At 37.7% G+C, this 19,495-nt stretch overlaps 1 protein-coding gene across 22 annotated transcripts in view; it reads left to right on the top strand.

Annotated features, from left to right (window-relative positions):
- Window positions 1-18,476, top strand: part of LOC141582798 (uncharacterized) — a 177,988-nt gene extending 159,512 nt beyond the window's left edge. For 11 of the 22 annotated variants that reach the window (XR_012515685.1, XR_012515683.1, XR_012515699.1 and 8 more), the window contains one exon: window positions 540-18,476. Coding sequence is in view for 3 of the 22 variants with exons in the window: in XM_074391845.1 (XP_074247946.1) it covers window positions 540-555 (16 nt within the window). In the remaining 19 variants the exon portion in view is untranslated. The remainder of the gene's footprint in view (window positions 1-539) is intronic. The other 11 variants (XR_012515694.1, XR_012515691.1, XR_012515688.1 and 8 more) reach the window with 11 other exon arrangements.
- Window positions 18,477-19,495: the final 1,019 nt, after the last annotated feature.

Raw genomic sequence — 19,495 nt, 5'->3', positions numbered from 1 at the left:
CATCTTTATTACTTTCTCAGTTTTTAATTTGTGTAGATTCACATTTCTGCCTATTTTTTCTGCCCGACAAAAATGTGTTAACATGTCTTGTAATGCATTTCTACTGTAGTGAATAACCTAAATGTTCTTTGAAAAAGTTGTCATTTTTGTGTTTATTACAGAGATAATTGTGAGCCCATCAAAAGAAATACTTATCTCGCAAAAAAGTTTGCTTCTTTCTAAGTGTAAATTTCTAAGATATCTACTCTTCCTATCTCTGTGCTAAAATTCCTCATTTGCTCATCTATGATATCTACTTTTTCCACTACTGATGTGGTTTGGATCTATGCTCCTACCCAAATCTGAGATTGAACTGTAATCAGTAATGTTGGAGGTGGGGCCTGGTGGAAGGTGTTTGTAACATGGGGGTGAAATTCTCATGAATTGTCTAGCACCATCCCTTTGATGCTGTTCTCAATATAGTGAGTAGTGATTTCTCACAAGATCTGGTTGTTAAAGTGTGTAGCATCTCCCCAATTGCTCTCTTCCTTCTTTTCCAGCCATGTGAGGTGCTAGCTTCTCCTTTGCCACAGATGAAAGTTTCCTGGGGCCTCCCAGTCATGTTTCCTGTACAGTCTACAGAACTATGAGCCAAATAAAGGTAACTAAAAATGTGGAAACAGCTTTTACATTGGGTAACAGGCAGAGGTTAAAATATTTTGGAGGATTCAGAGGAAGCCTGGAAGATGAAGGTCAAGTTCAGATTTCCTGAAGTCTTGTTAAATGGTTGTCACTACATTGCTGATAGTGATAGGGACACTTAAGGCAAAGTTGAGGAGGTCTTAGATGGAAATGAGGAACTTATTGGGAAGTGGGGTAAAGGTCACCTTTTAGGGAGAAATAAGACATAGAAATAAGACATGGATTAGCCAAGAAACTGGTGGCACTGTGGCACTGCCCTAGGAATCTGTGGATTCCTATATTTAATATATTTAATTTATTTAATTAAATATAAATTATATTTATATAAATTTATTTAACATATTTAGATAATATATAATATATTTAGATAATATATTTATCTCTTCTGAACTTGAGAGCGATGATTTAGGGTTTCTAGTAGAGGAAAATCCTAAGCAGCACAGCATTCGATATGGATCCAGGTTGTTTCTAATAGCTTATGCTCATATGCACCAATGAAAAAATGATGTAAAACTGGATCTGCTTTCCTTTTAAATATAAGTGCCAGTTTTACATTTTTTTTTGTTGTTGTTGTTGTTGTTGTTGTTGATACACATTAGCCTAAGCTATTGGAAAGAAGGAAAGCAGAGTATAAAGGTTTTGAAAATGTGAAGCCTGGCCCATTTTCTGGGGAAGAATTCAGACCAGCTGCAGAAATCTGCATAAGTAAAGCTGAGCTGAATGTTAATAACCAAGACAATGGGGAGGCCTCAAAGGCGTTTCAGAGACCTCTGTAATAATCCCTTCTCCCATCACAGGGCAGGAAGCCTAGGAGGGGAGAATGCTTTCCTGGGCTATACCCAGGGTCCTCATGGCCCTGTGAAGTATCTGGACACTGCTCCTGATATCCCAGCTGCTCCAGTACCAGTCTCAGCCTAAATGGCCCCTGATACAGCTTGAGCCACTGGTTAAGCTGTAGGGACTATAGGGAAGACATGACTGTATATTTAATGAGAGAAGGACATGAGATTTGGGAGGGGGCAGGACAGAATTTTATGGCTTGGATGTGTGTCCCCACCTAAATCTCAGGTTGAATTGTAATCTCCAGTGTTGGACATGGGTTCTGGTGGGAGGTGATTGGATCATCGGGGTGAAATTCTCATGAATGGTCTGACCCTGTCCCTTTGGTGCTGTTCTCATGATAGTGAGTTCTCACAGTTGTCTGTTTAAAAGTGTGTAGTACCTCCCCCATCTCTCTTTTCCTCCTTTTCTGGCCATGTGAGGTGCTCACTCCCCTCTGCCTTCTACCATAATTATAAGCTTTATGAGTTTTCCCTCTTCTTCCTAGACAGCCTGTGAAACCTTGAGCCAGTCACATCTCTTATTTTAATAAACGACCCCATCTCAGTTATTTCTTTGTATCAGCGAAAAACAGACTAATACAACTAAATAATTAAATATATTAATTATAGCTATGGTAAAGTCTCTCTTTCTGACCGTCCTGACAGCTGGATCATCTCTTGGTCTGATTTTATTTCTTTGTCTCTTGATAGTAAGTTTTCTCATGTTTCTTTGTAAATGCATTTTGAAATCTGTATTTGATGCTGAACGTTGTTTATATAATAGTAAAGAAAATAGTAAATAATTTCACCTTGAAAGAAACATGTCTTTTTTTTCCCCTCAGGCTCTGATTATGTGATAGTGGCATTTGAATCAAGCTTGTCAGTTATTAACTTGGTATTGGGTTTTGTTGTTCTGTTGATTACCTTAAGAGTAATAGAGTCTTCAAATTCCTCTAGCATTGCTTTGTGCATAGGGTGATATTTAGGTTCCAGAGACATTTTCTCTGTCTTCCTGGCTTACGTGTTGATCTTTGACATCTGTGCCCATGTAAACCACACAGGAATCTGTCTCCATGTTGCATCTCTTTCCTCAGTGGTAGACTTTCCCTGCTTATTCCTTAGGGCTTACTAGGCCACTGCAAATTACTTTACTTTCTTTGTCATAGATGAGCCAGTCTCTGCATGCCATTTCTCATTGGCAGGGCATGTTCTTCCTTAAGATCAAACTGATTAATAGATCTTTAACCTGTAGTACTGAGTTGTTAAAGAAAAATCACGAATTTGGTGTTCATCTGAATTTTTCATACATGCAATATGTGTATATGTTAAGTTGAAATTCACATTCCTTCCTCTTTCATATACACTAGGCAGAAGAGGAATTGGATTTATGTTTTGTTGTTGTTTTCCTTTCATTCTTTGCTCCTCTTCTGTTTATTTCGGAATAATTTTAAGTTCATGGAAAAGTTGTAAACACAATACCGAGAGTTCCCATATATCCATCACCCATCTTCCCCTAAGGTTATCATCTTACATAACAATGATACATCTGTGAAAACTAAGAAATTAAGAGTGGCATGATATAACATTAACAGAACTATAGACATTTACATTTCCACACTTTTTCCCACAAATGTGATTTTATTGTTTCCTTAATTAGTGAAATAGACCAGTTTTTCTTTGGATTTTCATATCCAGGACAGTTTTGAAGAGTCAAATCTGTCTGATCAGCCATATTCTAGAATGCCCCTCAGATTGAGTTTTTCTGATGTTTTCTTTTGATTTGATTATGGTTCTGACATTTTTTGGGTGGAATACCATGAGATGGCTCTGATAATTTACTCTTACTAAACTAAATGCAGAGTGATTAAGCTCAGGACCACATGGTAGCATACATCTGGAAGAAGTAATTTCTAACTCTCTGCCAACACACCTTCATTATATCTATAGTGTCTATACTGGATGGAGTTCTTCTCTACTTTGTCAATTTTTTAGTATTAGAAACCCTGTGAAAAAATGAGGATAAAAGTCCTCTGTATAGAACTGGGACTGGGAAGAAAGAAGACAGAGTTTAGGTGGCCAGTTTGTCTTGGAGATTTCTCTTGAGAGCACATCTTTAGGGGCACAGGTTATCATAAGTCTTCCTTTAATGCACAGAAATATTAAGGAATGTGTGATGTTCTCTGCATTTAAGGGAGAAGACAGATCCCACATAAATGGAATCATGACCCAGGGTGCTAACTGGGTCAGGATTTGGTTAGAGTCCTCTTATGGGTTTCAAACTATTGCAGACTTCTTGTTATGTTCTCACATAGCAGAAAAGAAGTGACAGAACTCTCTGGGAGCCTTTTTTGTAAGGGTACCAATCCCAATGGTGAAAGCTCCACCCTCATGACCTAATCACCTCCCAAAGTACCACCTCTTAATATCATTCACATTGAAAATTAGGATTTCAACATATAAATCTGGGAAGGATATAAACAGTCTATAACACTACCTTCTCCCACATGCAATTATTCAATAATTTATTTATATAGTATGTACTCCTAGGTATTAATTTTATTATTTGCACAGGAACCATGTCCTTATTTTGAGTTTGTAATGGATAATAATGAATATTCTGTCTCAAGTGTTTCTTTTGTTCAGTGAACAAAATGATTCTAAATATCTCAACCCTTTTACTGAATTGTTTGAAATCCATGAAAAGCAACCAAAGTTAGATTCTATAGAAATATTTACATATATCAATTATTTTTCTTTTGCCCACTTACGTTTTCTCTTAAATATTTGGGTCCTTGATCTAGCTCCCCAAAGTTCTCAAGGGAAAAAAATAGGCCGAAAACAATATTCTCCCCGAAACCCCAGTACAAGTACTACTGTTCCTTTGCATCACCCATTCCTCAGTAGCTTCAAAGGAGTCTTTGCAGCAACCTGGCACATAGCAAGAGCGTCTAAAACCCACTGCTCCATGAAACCACACACACAGACACATACAGACCAAAGAAACAAGATTAAAAAGAAAACACACACAAAAAAAAAACCATAAAAACTAACCATAAAATTAAGCCATCTAAAGAACTCTAGCAACATATAATGCAAAGTTCCAACAACATATGAGCAAATAAAAATATAACAATCACAAATGACACAGTGAAATGCAAATAACAAAAAGAAAATTCAGAATTCCAAGCAATGTACATAAAGAAATACCAATCAAAACACCAATAACAAAGTGCACGCCAAATCTGAAAACAAATTCAAACACACATAACCCCAAAGGAGCCAAAGTCAAACAAAGCAAAACCGTACACATGAAACGAACTGATAAGAATAGCAAAAGCAAAACAAAAACAGAGATCAAACCTCAAACAATAAAAACAACAAAATCCCCATGCTACATGCACACAAAAATGTATGGGCACATATACCAAGGCACACACAAATACATATATTACTCCCCCCATCAGCATATAAACACCAACAAATGTGCTAGGACAAATTTTAAAAAGTCACAGTGGCCAACAGATATATCAGGAGTATCTGGGACTCAGTGACCAAGGAAATCCTATGAGTGCAAGAAAGACAGAAATATACACAATGAAGAGTAGCCACATGTAGTTGAATGGTAATACTATTAGGAAAGGAAACAGTAGTTTTCGTCTATTTCATTATAACCTACATTTCCCGTCAAGTTCTTGAGTTAGGGAGGGGGGCATATGGTTGTTTTGAGATGGGAAACAAATTAAAATTTCACAATCCACATTTGCCAACACTTGATTGTAATTTAATACAGTTTACCTGAAAGGAGGCATCAGGCTGTCTCTCATTTTTCAGCACAGAAGTGTAAAAGAGGTACTGCTCCAGTCCTGTCTCTCTGTCTGTCTGTCTCTGTCTCTTTCTCTTTCTCTCATAACAGCTATAGTTTAAGAAAAGATACCCTGAAACATGGAAAGAGAAAAGTCAATACAAAATTTCCGAATTTTTAAGAGGTCTGAGAAGGGAGTAACCGTGTGGCCTGGGGCAGGTGATCCTGACTACCAAGGGAAAATTGGAGTAGTGCTCTACAAAGGAGGTAAGGAAGAGTATGTCTGAAATGTATCAGATGTCTCTTAGCATTACTATGCCTTGTGATTAAAGTCAATAGAAAATGACAACAACCCAATCCTGGTAGGACTACTAATGGCCCAGACCCTTCAGAAAGGAAAGTTTAGGTTACCCCACCAGGTAAAAAATCATGGCTATCTGAGATATGTGCTGAAGACAAAGGGAATACAAAATGGGTGGTGAAGAAAAGGAGTTGTACATACCAGCTACCACCAGATGACAGTTACATAAATGAGAACTGTAGTTCTCATGAGCATTTTCTACTTATATTTTTATTAATATATTTCTCCATTTGTTTTCTTGTCTCTCTTATCTCCTCATCATGTAACATACGATGTACTGATATTATATCATAGTTACTAAACATTGTTAACTTTAAATCACAGTATTTATGTTATGGAATGTCACAGAGAAGAGTAAACATCACTCCAGGACTTTATGTCCTCTTCTGGTGAAGTGGTTAGTGAATTCTGGGTTGTACAAATGGTAGTTTTATCACATTAAAGGAAATTATGACCTTCGTATTTTTATCATGCAATGAATAAATATAATCTAAGGAGATGTGTAGAAGTGTCAGTATGACACAGGGTAAACTTGTGATGATTAATTCTATGTTTCAACCTGATTGGGTCATGGAGTGCCCTGACATTTGGTCAGTCATTATTCTGGGGGTTTCCATGAAGATCTTTTTGAATGAGATTAGCATTTAAATCACTAGAAAGAGTAAAGCAGATTGCCCTCCCTAACGTGGGCCTGCACCAATCAGACGAAGGTCTAAATGGAACAAAAGGGTTGACTCTCCCCTGAGTTAGAGAGAATTCCTCCTCCCTGGGGCATCTCCTTTTTTTTTTTTTTTTGTCATTGTACTCAAATTAAAACCTTGGCTCTTCTTTGGTCTCAATCTTGCTGGCCTTTGGACTTGATCTACAAAATGGTTCTCCTGATACTTTGATCTCTGGACTCGAAATGCAACGATACCAACAGCTCTCTTCCCCAGCTTGCTGATTCATCCCCTACAGATCCTGGACCTCACCAGCTTCCATAATTGCCTAAGGTAATTCCTTACAGTATCCTTATAATAAATAGCTTAAGAGATTTATGTTTTACATAGACTTCCATATTTCATCAATCATTATTCTGGGTGTTTCTTTGAAGGTCTTATAAGACCCGACCCAGAATCTGAGGGTGCCTGGGGTGTCTGTGAAAAGTATCTCATGTAGGTTTTCTGAGCATTTATTGCTTTTTCTCCACAAAAGAACTACTACACTAGAAACATGGTCCTTTTCCTTTTTCTGTGAATGTCATATATATAATATACATATAGATACTATTTATATTTTTCAGTTGGTCTTTTTATTATGTGAACAGATGAAGTGATGAAAATATATATGAACATGTGTGTATATATACATATGTATATGCATATACACATATATACATATAAACTTTGTATATGTAAAGTTTCCATAATTATATATACACACATGTTCATACATATCTATATATCATCACTTCATCCATTCACATAATACTTAACAAAAAGACCAGCTAAGAAATGTAAATAGTTCAAATGAAAGCAAATTTGGGGTATCATATCAAACTCTAATGATATAATATCATCATGGATACACAGGAATATTAGAGGGAATTTGAGATCTCTAAGCCTTGAGGAGATCACTTGGTAAGATGGTTTATGTAGTTTGGAGTTCAGCAGGGAAGAGCAGGAGGTTATTTGTGCTACCTAAAATGAAGGCTTAAATATTGTGAGGAAAGATCAGTGTAAATGTTTCAGGGGTTTTAAAGGCAAGAAATGTATTTTTGCTGTATAGAGAGTAAAGAATAAAAGGTACAAGAGAAAAAGTATGTTCCTCCTTCAAATCTTGTTTCCTGTGTACTCTGTCATTTTGTGGAGAAAAAGCAATAAATAATTGAAAAATCTCATGAGAGACTTTTCCCAGGCACCCTCAGTTCTGGGTCAGATCACTCAAGAGGTACTTCAGAGAGTAACTGGCAATGGCTCATCACTAAAGGCTGGGTACCAGGGCACAAGGCAGTGCAGTATTGTGACTGAAATTCCACTCCTCATTACCAATGCCACCACAAATGTGGTCCATGTTGCACATTACTCTACTCAGGAGGGTGCCATTCCAATATTAATCGGTATGAGTAACACCTTCCTGAATAAGGCACTATACAGAGCATGGCTGATGCTGGTGGCCCTGACCATCTTAATAGTAATATGAAGTCATAAGGAAGCTACAGATGAGGCTATTCCCAGAGCATCTCCTTCTCTAGGTTTTACCCCATAGAATGTTCTTAAAAGCATTTTATGAGTTGACCTGTCACTGAGTGTGTAGTTGTGACACTTAGGAAATGGCACCTGTGTGCAGGTAGCCATGTTCCTGTCCCCAGGGCCAGCACTGAGGTTGTACCTGTTGTGCATTACCCCACTCTAAAAAGTGCCAAACAAATTTCTAGCCACATGAATGGCACTTGTTGAAGTGAAGCACTACACACAGCACAGCTGAAAATATCCATCACTCCCCCTCACTACGCCATTTCAGTCAGAATCCCAATGCTCTCGGTCCATCAGGAATAAGCAGAGTATACTCAATAGATTAAAAAAGAAAAACCCTCTTCCCTCTCCCTTCTGTCTCCTATGTCTTTCCCTGAATATTAATTACTTTACCTGCTGCACATTTAATAAGACAGATTTCAGGACAGAGAGAATAACCATTGTCCTTTTTCCCTCCTCCTCTTAGACTTAGCGTACTTGACTGAATTGTTCTGCTAATTTTCAATTTAATATAGTTGGCACACAAACAACTACTTTGTATGCCTCAAAGGTCACTCCTTAGATAGAAAAGACCACTCAAGTTACTCATCATATCTATTTGCAGGCCAGATAGAGCTCAGTTGAAACAGTGCTGGAGAGAGTTATCTTCTTTCCAATTTGAAACTTCTTTATATCCCATGGGCCTTGGTTTGGCATCCTCTGTTCAGAGATGAAGGCCTGCAGCAGCAGAAGTCACCACAGTCATGCACTTGCAAATAAATGTTTACACCAAGAAATATATGCAACACATGCAAATACATATGTAAACAATGAAACAACCCAATAAACAATGTGCACCAAATAGTGAAATGCAAACACAAAGACAAATACTGCATAATCTTACTCATAGACAGAGTCTAGGAAAGTTGATCTCCTAAGAGTAGAGAGTAGAACTATGCTTACCAGAGTCTGAGAAAGGGAAGGGAAAGGGGGCTTGGGGAAAAATTGGTTTATGTGTAGAGGGTCACGGTTAGTTAGGAGGGATAAGCTCTGATGTGTTATTGCACAGAACAGTGATAATAGTTAACAATATTTTATAGTATATAAGAGAGGATTTTGAATGTTCTCCCCACAAAGAAATGATGGATGTTTGAGGTAATGCAAATGTTAAATCTCTGATTTGATTATTACATCATGCATATATGTATCAACTTATCTCACTATATCCACTATATTCCATCAATATTTACAATTATGTCTCAATTAAAAAAAATAAAGGAGTAACATTTTTTTCTTTTTAGACTGATCCTTGCTCTGTCGCCCAGGCTGGAATGCAGTGGCACAATCTCAGCTCACTGCAACTTCTGCCTCCCAGGTTCAAGTGATTCTCCTGCTTCAGCCTCCCAAGTAGCTTGGATTACAGGCACGTGCCACCACACCTAGCTAATTTTTTGTATTTTCAGTAGAGGTGGGGTTTCACCATGTTGGCCAGGCTTCTCTCAAACTCACCTCACCTCACCCAAAGCATGGCTTTGGGTGAGATGAGGTATTTGGCCACTTGGAAAACAAAATCTACACACATCAGTTGCCAACTAAACACGAAGCCATGATTTAAGAGAGCTTTCCTGGGAGATAATGAAGCAGCAGGTTATCAAATTCTATCCCATCCTCTGATATGGACATGTAACATTTATACCTTGCTTCCCAGGTTGTGCTTCCTATGGGCTCTGGAAATTGGTTCTCCCTACCCATCTACTTTCTTCTCCCCTTCCCTCCCTGTCTCTCTCTCTCTCCCCTTTCCCTCTCAATTTCTCTCTTCCACCCTCTCCCCATCCCTCTTCCCTTCCATACAGATATTTTTATGTCAAGGTTCATAGTTACTTTATTTCTAGTAGTCAAAGCCAAAATAGATACAAACTGGAGACAAATGGCCATTAACAGGTAAATGCATTTTAAAAAACTGTGGAATAGCTATCAATGGACTACCACTCAGCCATAAAAACAAATGAACGATTGATGCAAATAACAATGTAGATGAATTCCAAAATAATTATGCTGAGAGAAATAAGCTAGGCCCAAAGAAAGAGTCTGTACAGTATGATTCCATTTTAATAAAAATCTTGGCGGGACACCATGGCTCACCCCTGCAATCCCAGCACATTGGGAGGCTGAGGCGGAAGGATCACTTGAGGTCAGGAGTTTGAGACCAGCCTGGCCAACATTGTGAAATATTGTCTCTACTAAAAATACAGAAATTAGCTCAGTGTGGTTGTGCACACCTATAGTCCCAGGCACTCAGGAGGCTGAGATAGGAGAATTGCTTGAACCTGGGAGGCAAAGTTTGCAGTGAGCCAAGATAGCACCACTGCACTCCAGCCTGGGCGATGGGCAAGACTTCATTTCAAAAAACAAAAAACGAAAAAGAATCTGGAAAATAAAACCTAATCCATAGTGAATAAAAGTAGATTAGTGGCTGTATGGCTCTGTGGTTATATGCAGAAAAGCGAGAAAGAAGATCATGAAAGGACATGAGGAATCTTTCAGGGATGACCTAGAATATTCCCTATCATCTTGATTTAGGTGACGATTTCATGGGTGTATAAACTTGCCAAATTATGTCAAAGTGTTGACCCAAATGAACATGATTTTAGCCCTAAGAACCAGAATATGATTGATTTTTCTTAGAAATGTACCTGGGCCACCTGCAAACCTCTGTATAACCCCCATAGTCTGTAACCCAGGGCCTTCACTGCCTGTGGTGAAGCAGCATGGTAGGTTGAATAAACTTGCTAAACCCAACCTTAGGTCTGTCACTCCTTTCCTTTGGTCAAAACCTCTCAAAATAACCAACACATATTCATACACACAATTCCAAAAAAGATACCATATAAGCTAAAAAACATCAACAAATGATGCAAATTATCCCTAACAAAAGAAATTTTAGCTGTATGTACCAAAACTTCTAGAAATGATTTTTTTTTAAGTGAATCCAGACCAACAGGGCACAAATAAATAAAAACTAAGTAAACCAATAATGTATTTTTGAACTCCCTATCAACAATTATCCCAAATTAGAAACACTCAATAAACAGGATTAAAACAAAGGAACATATCAATAAGAAAGCATGCTGCAAATACCAAACTATGTAAGCATACATACAGATACTGAGGCAAAACATAAAATCCAAGCAAACTTGCACAACTTACAAAAAAGCCATATCCCCAATGAAATGTACATAGATATGCAAAACAAAACCTTATAGGACCCTCACAAACATTAAAGGGGAAAAATAACAGAAGTACAAATGTAAATATCCCAAACACAAGGAAAATGAAGAAACATACACAAAAAAGAATCAACACAAACTGAAACCAAAAATACATGGAAAAATAACAAAATACTTTTAAAAAGGTCAACATCATTCAAAAATAAAACATAGTCACAGAAATACATGCATACACACCCACATCCATCCACCCACCCACCCACTCAAATATACACACACACAAAGGCAAGCTGAAAAACATATATACTAGAGAAAACAAAAATATGGCAAAACAGCAGGAAAGAAACAAACATGTCTAAACACACGAATGAAACTACAACTAAAACCCCTAAGTACCTCTCAGTACAAATCAAACCAAACACATAAATTAAAACCAAATCAAAACCAAAGAAGAAAACTCAGATATGAACCAAAAACTAATAATTCAATCATGACAGCTCCCCCCAAAACAGGAATAAAACATTCACTGAAACACAAACCAAAATTCTAACTTAAAAAAAAAAAAATTCAAGTGTGCAAGGAAACACCAAACAGAAGTGCCATGCACAGTGAAATGCAAACAATAAAAATATCACACTGTACTCCCAAAATACATATACTATGTGTCAGTTAAAAATAAGCAAACAAAATAAACCTAAATAAGCAAAAAACAAATTTAAACAATTAATGCCCACAGACTTTGGAAATGAAAGCACAATTACAAACAAAACAGTATCACAAAAAATAAAAACCATAATACAGTACCAATGTCTAGATAAGTAATATTGCTAAGCAAAAACAATTTGAAAGGTTCAACCAAACCCAAAACCCAATATGCACATGAACCAATCACTAAATTGACTTCTAAAAACCAACACACACATACTCACACGTAAACTCTCACACCTTCGCAAAAATAAGCACATGAATTTGAGAACAATTTGCAATGATGCCACCGTCAGTGGTCCAGACACACATCTACAGAGGTGAGACTTTCTGTCTAGGAACCCTTAGAGCTCATGCAATAGGGGAGCAGACACCATGAGCAGTAGACACTGGCTGTACACAGCTGATAATATAGTGGTGATATAAGAGAAGAATACTCTTCCTCTTGATTACAATCTAAATTTTTGCCAAGATTTGGAATGGAATGAGACATGTCACTGATTTGAGATGATGACAACAAAATCCCATATACTTCAACTTGCCCACTCAAGGTGTTTTGCAGGAGTTAATCCGAAGGGGTTACCAGGATGACTACCCTCCAACCCCACTCTACCTCCATTCTTCAGCACTATAGTGTATACGACCTGCTTCCTAGTCACTGTTGCAGTCCTGATGATGGTCTCCAGGGATCCAGTGCTGGACATCTTTTGTCTGTGATTCTCAAGTTTTCTTTGTGAAGACCTTAGGTTAAGAAGGAGCCACTCAAGGAAAGTGGAAGTGAAAAGACAAATATACATGTTATCATTCTCAATAATCTGAGATGATACCTTCATTTCTTTTTACTCCACATAATTTAAAAAATAAAACGTTAAAAAGAATTAACAGAAAACTAACAAAACAAATATTCTAGGCATCTTCTTAACCATTATGGTTATGGTGAATTTAGAAAGGATTGATATATACATATTTTTCACTAAATATTTAAAATAGATGTATATATTTATATTTTTAACATACAAATAATTTTGGAAATAAGGCTTTTTACCAAGTAAGGAAGAACATACAAACTCTTACGGAAAGACTTGTCTTCAATCCTGAAAGAGCAAGAGCTTGTGATGCAGAGGGATGCTTTTGAGGCAGGAGGGAACTTGAAGAGCCCATTGGGAAATGAAGTCTTGGAAACTAAAAGAAATGTTGTGAGTCAAAAATAGGTTGGAGAGTTTTTGAGGCAATATGAATAGTTGGGTTCTGCAGCAGTGGAAGCTCTGAATATACAAAGAGGAAAAGCCACATCCTCACTACAAATTTTCTTACCTGTGTGGGCATGCCTCCTTTGGACAGGATATATGAGTCTCTCGACAGCCTACATACGCGATTCTTCCTGAGAGCCCTCAGTCCCTGGGATTTGCCTTTCAAGACCTACCTATGGGAGTCAATTGAGGTAGCCCAACAAGAAGAGGGTGGTGCTTGGACACAAGGGAGTGCAGCTCTGTGCATGCAGCTATACACACTCACACCCATGGCCACCAAATATGTTGTGTGTGATATGTATTACTCTACTCAAAAACGTGACAATCGTGTTTTAATTTATGTGATTGACACCCTCTTGAGTAGGGCACTACACTCAGATGAAGGTGGTGGCTCTGCTCAAATACACACATGAAGTTTAGATACAATGAAGAATTTCTAATATACGTTTGCCAGCCCACTGCCATTCTCTAACCACCCTTGAGTGACTGTGCTCTTTCTTGCTGCATATTTAAAGTGCTGATGTTGAGATCTATTTCTCTTCGGTTGGTAACAAATAATCTCACCATTTTCCTGTTTATTTTCAAGTCATTAGGAATAGCATATTAAAAAATGAGTACATCTATGTGTAGACAGCCACACTGCCTCCCCACAGGGCCACCGCATATAGTTGTACATGATGTGAGTTACCACGTTCAAAGAAGTTCCGATCATATTTTAACATACCTGCATGACATCTTTTGGAGTCAAGTACTGCACAAAGCAGGATGCAATGTAGCAGCCCTGCTCAAATGCTCCCCAGTCATATTACTTTCATGCAGTTGCTTTATTCTCCCAGTGCATATGTGGCCCTGCTGATTATATAAAAGACCTATGAAACACACACTCCTGTTACCCTCACTCTCTCATCCCTCCTTGCATTAGTATCTCTTCACTTGCTGCATGCATGATTTGCAGATTTTCATGTTGAGAGAGAATAATTATTTTTTCTTTTCTCACATCAGGTTTATTTTCATCTGTGTTAATCTGTTGAATTTCATTTTAAGAGATATTTATTATTTACGTTCCTCCAAATTTGAAAGGACTCATCAATATATCTACCTCATCCTTCTCTAGTCCAAACGGCTACCTGAAATTTCCAAGCCCTTTTGTGAAAGGCAGAGTTCTAAGATAGTCCTGAAGATGAGCTCCCTTGCATACGCCCTATAAAATCTCCCATTTAGTGAGAGCAGGAGCTTTGACTTTCACAGAATATCACTCCCATGATTATGTTATGTTGTATAACCAGTGGAATGTTACAGATGTAATTAAGGTCACTGATCTGCTGAATTTGATTTAATCAAAGACAGAGTATCTTGAGTGGCCCTGAACTAATCAAATAAGCTGTTTAAAAGAGGATAAAGAGAGCACAGACAAGAAAGAGCAGCCATGGAGAATCAAACTGCCATACTGTGGATAGTGTGACATGGTAAGTAATGGCAAGTGGCATTCTTGGAGCTGAGCGCCTCAGTCTTATAGTTGCAAGGAAATACCTTTGTGCCAATTTTGAAAGAAGTCCTTGAGCCCCAGATGAGATCACAACCCTAGTTGAAGTTTTGATTTCAGTCTTTTAAGACCCTAAGCCAAGGACCCTGCTAAACTATGTGCAGACTCCTGACTCGACTGTGGTATGATAAATGTGGACTCTTTTAAGCTGCTTAAATTTGGAGTAATTTGTTATGCATATATTTATTGAAAATTAATACACCCTTGTTTGGAGTTCCATACCTTAATGAAAAAACTGCGAAGAAGCATAGAAAACATGCAGGAATCCCAAGGGAGAGAAGAAGTAGTCCGGAGTTGCCAACAGGTCAAGGGCAGAGACACCTTTACCTCTTCCTTCTATAGAAAGGAAACAAAATATAAAGCTTACTTGAATTGATCTTCAAAAGAAAAAATAGGCTCACAGCCTAGAGATGTCCTGTTTCTCCCCTCACCCTGAAATTTTTAGTCTTTCTTTAGAGGTCTGGTTGGATACGGAATCTATCCAATTTTCCAGTCTGAGCCACAGGCCTTCATGTGTTTGTATCTTTCTGGCCTTCTCAAATGCCCCGAGATAACATGGAAGTAATAAGGTAAATTGATTCCAAGACTAAAAAACATTTTTTGTTTAAGAGCAAAAAAACAAGATCATGAAAAATTTTGTGAATTGCGAAGTTGGGAAATCTGAAAAAATCTATACCTCTCCAAGTTACTCACTGTGAAGAACGTTTAAGAGGTCAGTGGCACTGAAACTGGACTTCCCTAATTTCTCCAGAATTCAGGGTCCTATCTTGCCTCTCATAACCCAGAATATGAGTTAAGTCTGCATCTCACGGAACTGTAAGAAGTCTCACATCATCCAGAAATAGAGAAGACTCAAAATATTTACATTCACCAAATCTTTTTTGGTCCTCAAATTGATTCCCATTTGTGGTCATGGTCCCCTATCCTTTAATGTCCAGTAGGAATATTAACAACAACAAAAAGGAGTAGACAAGAAATTGCTGTAGTATCTATCGACACTTCAGATCTGAAAGGGCTGGTAGGTAGATAATTTGATATCAGCTTCTCCCACCCATCCCCACTCAACTCTTCTTTACATTTAAATGTAGTTTATTCATCTAATTCATTAGGAACAGGAATGGACATTTACATTTAAAAAGATAAAGCAAAAACTGTGGATTTATCTTCATCCATCATTAAATACATAAGTAATGAGATGATGGTGGTTTCAATAACTAATACCTATTTATAGCTTTCATCACCCACTGTAACAGGAAAGAAGGCAGGGTTGAAGGCAGGCCTCCCTCTCTAGCAAGACAGAGAAAGGTGAGTTTTTCCTATGTTTTGAGATAAAGACTGCTCCTGTGTTAATGTCAACCGACAACTAGAACGTTATTCTAGTTTTAACCCTCATAATAACATAACCATATAAAAGTCGGGATATACTTTTTAGCCTGAAACCTGGATGTGATCCGGTAAACAAAAATAATTTAAGTATCTATATGTTTGTTCAAAAATTCAACCTGCTATCTAACTTTATCATACCCAATGGCTCAACCTCCATGAGATATTAGTAGACAAACATAACCAGACATCCTGGTGTCCTCTGCTGAGGGCTGAAAATACTGGATGCAAGTGCAGTCCATTCCAATCCAGATCCCTTTCACCCTTCTGATGTGAGTATTTCCGTGAGTTTTCTCAGAACTCCTTCGTTTTGTGAGCAGGGCCATTATCAAAGCCCTACATAAGAACTGTGAGCTGTGAGCTGAATCAAATGTTTAATACATTCTAGTACTGGATTTGGAAGAAACGAAGGTAGTGCAGTGAGTTGATGTAAAGCAGGGACACTGGAGACTGACTTCTTGGGTTCAAATACAAGCTCTGCTTCATGACAGCTGTGTGATCCTAAGGCATTTATTAAAACTATTTTTCTTCTCTTTTCTCATTAGCAAAATAAGAGTGGATATTAATAAATCCTACTTCATAAGGTTCTTATAAAGATTCACTAAATTCCTGTGCATTAAGAGATTAGAATTCAGGCCAGGTGCGGTGGCTCAAGCCTGTAATCCCAGCACTTTGGGAGGCCGAGGAGGGAGGATCATGAGGTCAAGAGATCGAGACCATCCTGGTCAACATGGTGAAACTCCATCTCTACTAAAAATACAAAAAATTAGCTGGGCATGGTGGCGCGTGCCTGTAATCCCAGCTACTCAGGAGGCTGAGGCAGGATAATTGCCTGAACCCAGGAGGCGGAGGTTGCAGTGAGCTGAGATCGCGCCATTGCACTCCAGCCTGGGTAACAAGAGTGAAACTCTGTCTCAAAAAAAAAATAAATAAATAAAAATAGAGATTAGAATTCATCACATAAACAGAATAAAAAGAAAAACAACATGAATGCTTATACAGTGTTGGTGGGAGTATAAATTTTAGTTCAACCATTGTGGAAGACAGTGTGGCGATTCCTCAAAGACCTAAAGACAGAACTACTATTCAACCAAGCCATCCCATTGCTGGGTATATACCCAAAGGAATATAAATTGTTCTATTATAAAGACACATGCACAAATATGTTCACTGCAACACTAGTCACAATGGCAAAGACATGGAAGTCACCTAAATGTCCAAAAATTACAGACTGAATAAAGAAAATTTAGATATGCATCATGAAATACTATGCAGCCATAAAAAAAGAAAGAGATCCTGTCCTTTAGAAAGACATAGATGGAGCTGGAGACCATTATCCTCAGCAAACTAGCACAGGAACAGAAAACCAAATATGGCATGGTCTCATTCATAAGTGGGTGCTAATTGATGAGAACACATGGACACATAGAAGGGAACAACACATACTGGGGCCTATCGAAGCATGGAAGGTGGAAGGAGGGTAGGACTTGGCAAAATATAACTAATGGATACTAGGCTTGATACCTGGATGATGAAATAATCTGTACAGCAAACCCATATGACACATGTTTACCTATGTAACAAACCTGCACATCCACAACTGAAAATAAAAGTTTAAAAAAAAAAAAAAGGAAAAAAAAGACCAGAAATAATTACAAAAAAAAAAAGGAGCTTTAATACCTGGGAGTAAAAAAATACTTTGATCTTCAGTAGGGTAAGAAGGGAGGGAACTAATGAATGAATATGATGAATGAATGAATGAAGGGAGGGAACTGAGGAGGGAGGGAACTGGAAGGGTAAAATCTTGCAAATGAAGAGGAATGACAATAAGTAATAAGAGATTTGCAGGTTATGGTTATGAATAGGTTCTTACAAAAGGAAAAATACTTCATAGGTGACAGGAACACCATGAAGACTCTTGAAAGGCCTGTACCATTTTGGTCAAGCAACTTTGGCAAAAGGAATCTGAATCTCAGAAGAAAATCAATGGGGAGGTATTCCTCAGACTTTCAGTTTCTAGGACTCACATCTGATAATTTAGAGAATTAATTACCTGAGCTAGTCCAGTCCAGGGAAGGTGTCAGTAGAAATGTCTGCACTCTAGGGAAAGTATTATACTGTTTGCAACCTAACACCCCCCATGTATCCACCATGCCATGTCATATGATGTATATATCATGTGTTACTCCACTCACAGAGGTGTCAATCATAACTAATTACACATGATTGCCCCCTCTTGAGTAGAGTACCACACGAAGAACATTTGAGGATGGCAGCCCAGCCTAATCATCAACTCATGCACCTTTCTTTTTATATTTTAAAATATGTAATTGACAAAATTTGTATATATTCAAGGTATGCAATGTGGTGATTTGGTATATATGTGTAATATATACATATATATATATATATATACACACACACACACACACATATACACACACACACACAAACACAAACACACAATGTGTACTGATTACCATAGTAAAATTAATTAACATATCATTCACCACCCTTAGTTACCATTTGTGTGTTATGGAGGCGTGGTGAAGACCCTTAAAATCTGCTCTTAATCAAATTTCCAGTAAACAATACAGCATTATTAAATATAATCACCATGCTATGCATTAGATAGCCAGAGCTTACTCTGACCAACATGCACCTTTCAAAAGCATGTCAATGTTTTCAATGTGAATTGTGACTGCTGTTCATACAAAGGGGCTCTGTAGCATGCACTCCACTGTTTTTCTTCATTCTTTCCTGTGTTGTCCAATCACAAAACAGTTATGGAGTTATGACATGGCAGTTTTCAGAACTATGAACCATTAAGCTTTGTTGCTAGATTCTCTTGTGCATGGAAGAAAAATCCTTGCATGTCTTACCTTGTTTATTTTTCCATTGTTATAAAGTGTTAGCAGTTTACATTCCTCAGATATAATAGTTAACAGGAAATTATACTCTATGTCATCCATGCTTGTCACCTGAAGATGAGTCGCCCTACCTGAGTTACATCACTTAACTCCTGAACAACTGAATAATCAGAGAAAACACACAAGATTCTAGGCTAGGATGGTAATCACTGATTAGTGTGATGGAGAGTAGAAATATCTGTTTTTCCTTAAATCCTGGAGAGAAAAAAAAAAAAAAAACCATGTTGCTTACCAGGAATGAACTGCAAAACAAAATATTCTTGGCACCCCTGGATGCCATTATACTGCTTCCAGTTTGTGAGATATCTGAGTCTTTCCCTTGAGCATGGTCTTTTCAAGCATTTTTGTTTGCATTTTTCTCCATTTGGATACATGCAACTATGTGTCTTCATTTTCCTGGACGAACTAAATCTGGGACACCAAAATATCAGAACACAAATATGGTAAATGGATGTCAATGAATTGGGACTGAAGAAAGAAGTGATTGTAAGTAGCCTAAAATGTGAGGTTGCTAGCCATCAAAATTATATCTGAATGGAAGAAGCAAGTTCCCAGCATTTGTCATGTACCCTACCCCTA

This window comes from Saimiri boliviensis, chromosome X (genome assembly GCF_048565385.1).
Source record: "Saimiri boliviensis isolate mSaiBol1 chromosome X, mSaiBol1.pri, whole genome shotgun sequence".
NCBI lineage: Eukaryota > Metazoa > Chordata > Mammalia > Primates > Cebidae > Saimiri > Saimiri boliviensis.
The sequence above is the reverse complement of the archived record's forward strand: the minus strand, read 5'-3'. Positions and strand labels throughout refer to the sequence as shown.